Below are 10,951 nucleotides of genomic sequence, written 5' to 3'. Positions count from 1 at the left end.
AACTGCTGCCCCCCATCCACAGGTCCGATTCCTGTCAATCTTCCCTCCCCAGCCATCCCTGCCGGCAATGTCGCCGGCCCAATCCGCGATGAAGAGTCACAAGCATCAGAGGTCTGCTCGCATTGTGAAGTCCAAGGCCATTGTGGAGTCGGAAGATGATGAAGACTCGGTTATGCAGGTATGTCGTCTTGTTCATTTTTTCATTGTCTCTCATTTTCGTGTAGCCACTTTTGGGTGGAGTGCCGGAGGTTGTCCTTCCCCGGCTCTCCACAATTGTTGCAAGGACGCCTGATTCGCCTCGCTCGCCCCGGGTACCCAAGAAGAAGCCCTTTGGCCCTGCCACAGTAAGTGTCATTTATGCGTCCGGGACTCGGGTGTGTCCTTACATTATACCAGGTGATTGCCGGCAGTCACGCAGCAGTTGTGGAGCCCTCCCAGCCCACTCCCGAACCTCCGGTGCAGGCACCCCCAGTCGTCCCTGCAGTTGACATTCTCATTCCCGGACCGGTGAGTACTTTGAAATATCTCGAGTGTCCATACACTAATACAACCAACAGAACAACCCATGCTATGCTTGCCACAAGCACAACTGGCCTTGCACAACTCGGCCGGACAAGAGGACCAGGGCTCCATGTATGTTGTGCATCTACTGCACAACAAAGAAGATCAAGTGCACCCCCCGCGACTATGGGATCCCTGCCTCCTCACGATCGTTCTTCCTCTACTACCCGGAAGACGAGGTCCAGAACACCATCCAGGGCTTCCTCCAAGGACTCCCTCCAAGGCTCCCCCCGCATCCCAACTCCCACCCCCCTCCAAAGCTTCCCCTGCCTCCCAGTCCAGGGCCTGAACCTCACAGTCAGTCTCGTGGCCTGGCCGGAACTTCTGGTGTCACTGCTGTGACCACTCCCAAGACCCAGACGCGTGGTTGCAGCAAGACTATCACTGCCATCAAGGCACCTGCACCTGCACCTGCACCAGCTCATAAGTCACCTGAGTTTTTCATTCTTCACCGTCTGACCTTCATTTTCCCTTGTAGCCCTTCCGTCTTCCAGGTCGGCAGTCCCTGCTGCAGCACTTGGGGTGCCCATGCCAGATCTCCATGCCATGTCCATTGCGATTCGAGATGGCGCAGCTCGAATCGCTCTTCTCGAGGCTCGTGTGGCAGAGCAGGATGGTAAGATTGACACCCTGCAACGCCTTCATGAAGGCCTTAGGCGCGAAATCATCGACCGGCACCCCTCATTCCCACTTCCCGACACTCCTGCCCCTGCAACATCCTTGTTGCTTGATCAATCCGGCCCCCGCACCATGTCACCCCCAGAATCCGCACTCCCTCCTCTGATTGATCTCAGTATGAAAACAATGGCTCCCACACCTGCAGCCCCAACATTGCCGGATGCCTCTGCCATTGAGGGTCTCCTGTTCGACTACAACCAAGTTGTTCATCCAGAGGATCCAGATGCACCCAGCGAAATTGTGGACCCAGGTGATCCAAGCAACCTTGTCCCAGAATATGACTCTTCCAGCAACATGGATGTTGAGGTGGAGGTGAAGGTTGAAGAGCCTTCTGTGGAGGTTGACATGGCTACATAATTGCATAGTGATAGATGTATATACAAGTTTTCAATGAATGTAACCTCTGCCAGTCCATTGATTGAGTCACTGAGTTCCAAGTCCTGAGACCCGAGACCCGGAATTCGGCACTCGGCACTTGAGACGACATATTTGAAACTTGAAACTTGAAACTCGAAAGCACTTGAATCTCGGGTCTCGGTACTCGGTACTCTCGGTACTTGACACGATGCTCGAAACTCGTAAAACTGTTTCGAATCACCGAGTACTGACTACCAAGTACCGAGTACCGAATCTCGGGTCTTGGCACTCGGTAGTCAGTACTCGGTGATTCGAAACAGTTTTACGAGTTTCGAGCATCGTGTCGAGTACTGAGTACCGAGTACCGAGACCCGAGATTTGGTACTCGGTACTTGGTATTTCAAGACGACAAAAATGGGTGGCAGCAGAAGTGAAAATCGATTGTGCATTATTAGCTGGATAGTGTTGTGGTAACTTGGTCCCTGTTGCGATGCTGTGCAGGATTTAGCCAGGAAGCTGCTCTGCCGTTCATCGTTCACTTCAGATGTTATTCTTGTCCCTTATTGCTTATTTTATTTTTATGAGTGCTTTTATGTTTTGAGACAAAATCTTAGCTCATGTCAAACTCAACTCTCTTACATGCCGAGTGCTGAATTCCAGGTGTTGGGTGTTGGGTGTTGGGTGTTGGGTGTTGGGTGTTGGTACCCGGTACCCGGTACTCAGTACTCGGTACTCGGTACTCGGTACTTGGTACTTGGTACTCGGTGATTCTGAGTCTCAAGACTTGAGACTCAATTCACAAATCGAAATTTGAAACTTGTGATTTCTGAGAACAATGTGTATTATCTTATGTATTTCTGTACTCATTTCACTGACTACTGAGTGCCGAATCTCGGGTCTTGGGTCTCAGACCCTTCAGTCATTTCCAACGTAGAACCCTGGCTCTGGACATGCCAAAAGGTTGTAGAATCCATGCCAGCCAACCACCGGCCGGTGCACCTCAAACCAGTGCTGGCCAGTCTATCTAGGACTAGTGTTAGCTAGTATATTACAGCCAGGATAGATTATTGACTACATGTAGGACCAGTGCTGGCCAGGTTATACACTTGAATAGTGCTATCATGGCCAGCTTGACTATGTGATAAGTAGCATTCAGGCTGGCCAGCTTATATACTTGAATATTCCTAGCATAGTATAGTAGTGCTAGCATGGCCAGCTTGACTATGTGATATGTAGAATTCAGGCTGGCCAGTATATATACTTGATATTTTCTGGGATGGCCAGCTTGAGTATGTGACATGTAGCATTAAGGCTGGTCAAGGTATACTTCAATATTCTGCCATGGCCAGCTTAACTATATGACATGTAGCATTGAAGCTGGCCAGTTGTATACACTTGATGAATATTCCTAGCACAGCCAGCTTAACTACATGATACAGTATTGAGGCAGATATTGCTGTTATGGCCAGCTCAACCATATGACATGTAGAATTGGAGCTGGCCAGACTATACTTAGATATTTCTAAGCATGGCCAGCCTGACTATATGATACGTAGTACTGTGGCTGGCCAGCCTATACTTAAACATTGCTATCACGGCCAGCTTGACTAGTACTGTGGCTGGCCAGCCTATACTTAAATATTGCTATCATGGCCAACCTGACTATATGACATGTAGTACTGTGGCTGGCCAGCCTATACTTAAACATTGCTATCATGGCCAGCTTGACTATATGACATGTAGTACTGTGGCTGGCCAGCCTATACTTAAATATTACTAGCATGGCCAGCTTGACTATATGACATGTAGTACTGTGGCTGGCCAGACAATATTTAAATATTGCTATCATTTGCTAGTCGAACTATAGAGTAGATCTAGCCAACTTGCCTTAAGGTGACATACAAATGTGATGACCAGCATATCATGTATTCAATAAACTCTGAAGACAATCAACAAATATTTCACTAAAGGATAAGCTATATACAGTAGTCCATTAAGGCCTCATATTCTTCTTAGAGGGTTGCCTAGTTCTGGTAGACCGACGCATAGGTTCATCTTCAGTCCTTGCCTTCTTGGTCTTCACTTGAGAAGTCTGAGATCTGGTCCTTTTCTTACCTTTCTGTTTGCCCTCCTGCTCATGATCCTTCTCCACCTCCTGCATCTGCACATTTACATCTCCCATCACCACCTCTTGCTCGTCTTCCTGATCCTTCTCACCATTAGCTCCTTGCATCTCCTCCTCCTGATCACTATTGTCAGGGAGACCCGCCCTCATAGCCAACTCAATGAGACCTACAACAGTACCTGTGACATGACTGATTGCACTGTCCACCTTTAGGATGATTTGAAGGTCCAAGACTGAAATGGGCAAGTAGTAGGGGGCATCAGGGTGGGCCTCATCTTCTTCATACTCCATGACGCGCTTACAGTCCCTCAAAAGCAATCCAAGGCCTAATACCACTAGGGCAGCTGAGTATGCAGATTGAATTGGGGCCTCTGTCAGCAGGTCCAAGCTGCCTATCACTGAATCCAGGTACATGTGTTCAGATGCAGGAAGATAAGACTCTTTTGAAGACCAATTAACCCAGGGAGGTAAGTTGAGTTGCTCCTCTGGTGTTGGCTAGTGAATGGTGTTAGGATCAATATATATCTAAGATTAAATAAACACTTACAAGGTTTTCAGTTATTGTAGCCAGATCCTTGACTGCATCTACAAGCTCTAGGTAAGACCTATCCGAGCTAAGAGCATCTAAAAATTCAAAGCGGTGACCTCGAGGCACCTCAGCTGGTGATGATACAGCCAATGTAGTATCCAATCCAGCTGAACTATGCTGTTCATCAGCTTCAGAGCCAACCTCAATATATGGCTTGTCCTTCTTGGAACTAGCTTTGACATTGGCGCTGTTCACTGCATTAATTCTCATGTCACATGACCTTGCCTTTGTGAAAGTGACAAGTCTCTTCTGTGCCATGCTACGCCTCTCCCAATAATGCCAAATTGTGTTGATGTCCTTGGCTCTCATGTGAGAGGGGTCACAGATAATAAGGTCATCAGGAACAGAACCAGCCTCCAGATACTCAGATGGACAAGGGTGTTATGGAGCGCCAAGGCACAGGTTTATGGCTACCTGTGAAAACTTCTACAAAAGCTCATTGAATTAGCAAGCGTATAGAATACATGACATAGATACTTACTGTATGCAGCATGAAAAATCATGTGGACCAGTTCTTGTTGATTCTTGAGCGTGACACCCTCATGAGAAGGAAGTTATGCATAGCCTTCTTCGTCAAAGATGACTGTTGGTAGTTCATGTTCATCCTCTTCTTCATTGCCTGGAGTAGCTGTTGGGTCTATTAATTATGGTCAACTAGTGTTCATAAAATGAAGAATTGATACACATACAAAATTCCGTCTTTGCCCACTCTCCAAAAAACTCAAAGCCATTTGAAGCCCACTCTCTGATACTGTCTGAGCTGACAGAGAAGCTTTTTTGACATTCTGAGGCACAGATTCATGTCTGGAGGGGGGTGTAGTTTGTTAGTTTAAATATTTATAGATGACCTGAATACACACAAGGTGACATTCAATGTCTGGTCCACCCGCTTCTTGTGACTGACAAGCATCACAACATGGCAACCCATACTTCGACGAAGCTGCTCAGAAAATTCTTCAAGCACTTTCTTGAGGTTGTTCTTGCAGTAACTGCAAGCTGACATTAGACTTGAAACCGCACAAAAAATTCACTAAGCTCACATAACCTGACTTTCTTCAGGTGCCCCCTCCTTGTTCCACTTCTCTCATGCATACTCAACTTGTTTCTTCTGTGCAGGTGTCATTTGTTGAACCATTCTCGTGCATGACGAGTCCGAAACTTGATAGGATCCTTGTCACCTTTTCTTGCTTGCTCTGCCTTGTCAAATTCATCAATCTCTTGTTTGAACATTTCTGAGCAACATCCCAGTCAGTCAGCTTTTTCTTGTAGAATGAAGCTTCCTTTGGACGGGCACTGATCTCCCTTTCCTTTGTAGCTTCTTCCCCATCAGATTCTTCAACTTCAACTTCATCTGCATAGTATTGTTTAATTGCCTGCAAGTAGCATAGCATTAGACTAATCAAATATTTTATTTGTGCAAATCACACCTTCTTCAAGGAACTCGGCAAAGTAACTTTTGATCCTTGTTCCTTGTGAGCTGCAACTATGGCCTTGCGGATTTTCTTGATCACACGAGACCGTTTCTGACTTTGAATGTTTCGCAGCCAAAAAGTCAGTTTTATAACTGACAAGAATAGCCTTGAAGCTATGTGTCCAGTCTGAAGACATAGATATATGAGCAGGAGATATGGTTTTAAAATGTAATGCTAAGGTTGAACAGTACAGATAGTCTCTGTGTGGCCGGCCGATAATCTCAACAATCAGTCACATGATTGTAATCAACGTGTCATGTAGGTCATGTGACCGTGTTTGAGATCAATGGACCGCATTTATATTTAAACACACAAACACCTGATTTCAGACTTATGAGCAGGGAAACTGTGTCATAAATTCAAGGTGAAGTATCTAGGTACCCTAAAAATTGAGATACATATCAAGGCAAAGTATCTAGGTACTCTAAAAATTGACATACTCATACCGGAATTTCAATCCAGCAGGTGATGCGAGTTTTGCCTGGAGTAAGGACCCTTGAGTGAGTAGGTGGGCTAAAGGTAAAGCTCTTCCTGCATCCAACACCCTTACACTCAAATATGTATATCTTAGCATGGTTAGCAGAACTCCAAGCATCTACCAGACCACATTCAGGGCATTGAAGTGGCAGGAAGTCCCCCCAGGGGCGCAGCTGTGAGTGAGTCCAGGAGTATTTGAAACGTCAAGGGAGTTGCTACTTTTTACCAGCAAAAAGACATCTGAATGGCGGCCCTAGCATGTAGGACTGCCCAAGCATGTCAGGAAAAGTGTCACGCATGGAGAGACGTTGGATGAGGACCAGGTCACTGAAGAAGCAAGAGATGGGCGGCAAAATTTGGTTGGAACCGGACTGCATCGAAGGCAACAGCTGCGGAAAGACCATGACTATTTGTGTCAAATTAGTACAAGCTATGAGTCACAAAACTAATGTACTTACCGGGCGACTGAAACGCGCAACTTAGAAAATGACTCAGCATTGTTGACAAGCGCACCACAGGAGAAGAACCACAGGAATGACTCAGCCGCATGATCAACAAGGACCTGCCAAGGCGCAAGGATAATGTTCAAAAACTATAACAATTGAGACAAATTATTCAAATTAAAAGAGAAAACACTCACATTGTCAACCGGAGTGGCGACATATTTATTTTTGTCATAGCCTACAAACGGGTCTCCATGTGTGTTGTCGGTGTGGTTGGATATACCAAACACAACGCGCTTCCAGTTGTTAGTTGATAGGGTGCGCACCAAATCGTCGACGCTCGCTTGGTATGTCTTGACCTTAGAGACTGTACCAACATCAAACATTACCTCCTGGTACACTAAGCCACCGTTGGGAAAATAAGGCTTCAAAAAATGGTAGGCCAGTTTGAATGCCCCTCCCGCAGTATCGTAATCTGTCAGGATGAGATGAACAAAGAGCAGGGACTCAGAGGAGATTTGCGCCCGGACAGATAATTCGAGGGTGGCGTGGATTGGGAGGAAGGTGTCGAGTAGCGGCTTCTGGTTTCTATAGAAGCCCTGTAGTTGTATTGCATATCAACAAATATTGAAAAGAGCTAGATACTTACATGGTATACTGACAAGCTACCGTCAGGTCGGTGTTGTCCTGAGATGTGACAGCAGATGCACCGGAAGGTCACATGTGGTGACATGATGGCCTGTGTGAAGGCTGGGGGTACCATGACGCAATTGGTGCAGACGACACGTGGACATTCGTCGCACAAGAGGAGATAGTTGTCCTCAACAGAACCGTCCCTGCAAATGATACAGAACTACAATAATTGATGGCCGGTTAGTCAAAAATTCAGCTGAAGCGAAAGAAAGACTCACCTCATTGTGTTTGAACCCCTCACATACTGCTAACCTCGGCTCCATCACAACCAACGCGTTGCTGGCACCGTCTAAGTCCAGGTTGACGCGAGCCGCCAGTGGCCTTTTTTTGCTGTATTCTTGGTGCGGGCCATCTAACACGTGAGAAGGGTGAACTGAGACGTGGACAGAAATTAGTGGACTCAGAGGCGCTCAACAAGAGAAGACTTACATGCCACGAAGTGTGGGAACTGATAGCGGCTGTGGTAGTCAATGAACTAAGTGGTGGACTAAGACGCACTCAACAAAAGTAGACTTACATGTTATGGACCGGCAAACGGCACCGGAACAGATAGCGACTGTGGTTCTCGATGAGCTAAGACGCGTCCAAAAATAGTAGTTAGTAGTCTAAAATGTGTCCCAAATGTGAACTTACATACCTGTGTTCCAGCAAAAGGCATTGGAACAGAAACCGCTGAGAATTGACAATGAAAAGAATTAGTTGATAGACAAAGACATATCTAAAACTCTAGACTTACATACACACTTGAAGCGGCACAGAGACAATGTCAGGTAACAGAAACAATGTGGTCAAGGACAAAACTTACAAGTTCAACAAACAAACAAACATTGTGGCTCTTGGGACAAACACTCACAAACTGACACATTTATCTACTCTAAGTTCAACTTCCCACGGTTCATCTTTCCTTCCTCCTTTCCCTTTCTTCACCGCTTGCACCCCTCCCTTTACACTGTCAGCCTGTCAGCCATTTTGGCGACCTAAGGCTATCTTTGGATCATTGCAGGGGCTGCAGCCCTGCAATGATCCAAAGACTCTGCCTTACAGTTGCCAATACTTGAGCTAAGTGGTGTTCTTATCCACTCTCACTTACTGAATTTGTTTGTTCTTTTTTCGATAGCGTCTTTTGTTTGAGTCCTGCGGTTGGCGCGGTGCATGCTCTTTTTTGTGGCACACCCACTTACTGATTTTGTTTTTTCATAGTGTCTTTTGTTTGGATCTGGGAGTTGGCGCGCTACCTTGCTGCCATTCCCAATTACTAACTCTAGTTTGTCCATTCTCTTTCCTCTTAGTTTACTAACATTATTTGTTCTTTTTTCAGCAGCGCCTGTTGTTGGGATCTGGGGGTTAGCGCAGTGCATGCTACTTAGTGTAGCTCCTGCCTTTGGGATCTGGGGGTTGGTGTGGTGCATGCTACTTAGTGTAGCTCCCGCCTTTAGTTATTTTCATACTGACTGGTTCACTCTAGGACTTTTGTTAGCGCCGCAACCTTACATGTGTAAGTGGCGCCCTTCATAATCAATGTTACTGACCAGTTCACTACAGGACTTTTTTGATAGCGCCGCAATCTTATATGGGTAGGTGGTGCCCTTCCTAGCTTCTCTTACTGACCAGTTCCCACAGGACTTTTTTTGTTAGTGGCGCAAATTTAATATGGGCAGGTGGGGCGCCCTTCATATGGGTAGGCGGCATCCTTCCTAACTTCTCTTACTGACCAGTTCTCAGGACTTTTTTTTTTTGGTTACCGGCACAATTTTCTATGGGTAGGTGGGGCAGCTTTCATAATGTCCCTTACTGACCAGTTCGCCACAGGACTTTTCTCCTCAATACTCTTTCTGAAAGCTAAGTGTCGAACTATGTTTCAGTGCATCATCTAACATGTTCACAGGATTTTTCGAGTTGTATCTTCTCTTTTTATTACCTACTTTTCTATTGGAGGCAGGACTTGGGTGAGGAGGGCCCCCTCACCCACGTCTTGTATCTCTCCTTTGATTTGTTGAACTTGTAGTTGAATAAATTTGTAATACATTTAATTGTACTTTATTTATTGTGTCAAATGTATCAGCGGTAGTCATTTTTCTTTGCCGGCCGCAAAAGTTACATGACTGTGTGAATAATTAGTCAGCGAGATCGGTGTGAGATATTGATCAGTTGGTGACTATACTAACTAACTAGTTTGAGTTGTAGTGTATGCTGATATTCGCTCCTTCCATGGTGAATGTAAACCACATTTGCTTAATGGTGGAGGGTTTGCTGTCCTGGGTGTAAAGGAGGGAATCAACCCACCACCATTAAGCAAATGCAATTTACATTCAGTCAGGGGACGGCCACCACCATTAAGCCAATGTTGTTTACATCTAGGGGACGTCCACTACCAGCACGATTAAGCGAATGCAATTTACATTTAGCATTGGTGTCCCCTGAATGTAAACTGCATTTGTTTTGCCACTCCACTATTAAGCAAATGCAGTTTACATTCAGTCAAGTGTAAACTGCATTTGTTTTGCCACCCCACCATTAAGTGAATGCAGTTTACATTCAGTCAGGGGGACGACCACCACCATTAAGCAAATGCAGTTTACATTCAGTCAAGTGTAAACTGCATTTGTTTTGCCGCCCCACCATTAAGCGAATGCAGTTTACATTCAGTCAGGGGACGGCCAGCACCATTAAGCGAATGCAGTTTACATTCAGCATTGGTGTCCCCTGAATGTAAACTGCATTAGCTTAATGGCGGAGCTATAGTGCTGAATGTAAACTGCATTTGCTTGATAGTGGTGGCCGTCCCCTGACTGAATGTAAACTGCATTGGTGTCTCCGCTCCACCATTAAGCAAATACAGTTTACATTCAGGGGACACCAATGCTGAATGTAAACTGCATATGCTTAATGGTGCTGGCCGTCCCCTGACTGAATGTAAACTGCATTCGCTTAATGGTGGAGCAGTGACACCAATGCAGTTTACATTCAGCACTATAGCACCGCCATTAAGCGAATGCAGTTTACATTCAGTATTGGCACCCCCTGAATGTAAACTGCATTCGCTTAATAGTGGAGCGGTGATGCCAATGCAGTTTACATTCAGTATTGGCACCCCCTGAATGTAAACTGCATTCGCTTAATAGTGGAGCGGTGATACCAATGCAGTTTACATTCAGCATTGATGTCTCTCAAATGTAAACTGCATTCACTTAATAACATGGGGTTACCAACCAGTATAGTAGCAACTCGCCCCCCCTCAGAACTAGGACATGGTACTTAGTGGTACTTTCTCTCTGTTCCTGCACACATAGTAAGTATTGGTACCAAATACTATATATCAAATATGACAGTCGAGATCAGATTGAATTATGTAAGATACAGATCAAATTGGGAAATTCAAATGATTAGTAAGCTCAGGTGGTTCGAATCAAGTGTAAAATTTTTACACACTTCAGGTTGCCATGTCAAGCGCAAATGGCACTGAGTCAACGGCATTACATCAATTGCTCACTTCAAAGATGCACAAAATAATGAATTTGGATCCTTGTGCACCACCAGTCATCAAAGATGGTGTACT

General features: G+C 45.6%; 2 protein-coding genes across 2 annotated transcripts; both read right to left on the bottom strand.

The window, feature by feature from the left end:
* Positions 1-3,589: 3,589 nt before the first annotated feature.
* On the bottom strand, positions 3,590-5,918 carry DFJ58DRAFT_848381 (uncharacterized protein; the record flags this gene model as incomplete). The annotated part of the gene is made up of 9 exons (XM_041393626.1): positions 3,590-4,216; positions 4,269-4,673; positions 4,849-4,947; positions 5,000-5,114; positions 5,171-5,299; positions 5,489-5,507; positions 5,539-5,683; positions 5,738-5,833; positions 5,880-5,918. The coding sequence occupies 9 exons, from the start codon at positions 5,916-5,918 to the stop codon at positions 3,590-3,592; spliced, it is 1,674 nt and encodes a 557-aa protein (XP_041235425.1).
* Positions 5,919-6,583: 665 nt separating this feature from the next.
* DFJ58DRAFT_848380 (uncharacterized protein) lies at positions 6,584-8,804 on the bottom strand (the record flags this gene model as incomplete). Its single annotated transcript, XM_041393625.1, has 11 exons — positions 6,584-6,665; positions 6,718-6,851; positions 6,900-7,301; positions 7,352-7,555; positions 7,614-7,747; positions 7,825-7,853; positions 7,913-7,968; positions 8,029-8,067; positions 8,132-8,138; positions 8,249-8,352; positions 8,577-8,804. The coding sequence occupies 11 exons, from the start codon at positions 8,802-8,804 to the stop codon at positions 6,584-6,586; spliced, it is 1,419 nt and encodes a 472-aa protein (XP_041235424.1).
* Between the last annotated feature and the right edge of the window lie 2,147 nt (positions 8,805-10,951).

The sequence above is a fragment of the Suillus subalutaceus genome (genome assembly GCF_016647625.1).
Source record: "Suillus subalutaceus strain FC151 chromosome Unknown DFJ58scaffold_300, whole genome shotgun sequence".
NCBI classification, from domain to species: domain Eukaryota; kingdom Fungi; phylum Basidiomycota; class Agaricomycetes; order Boletales; family Suillaceae; genus Suillus; species Suillus subalutaceus.
The sequence above is the reverse complement of the archived record's forward strand: the minus strand, read 5'-3'. Positions and strand labels throughout refer to the sequence as shown.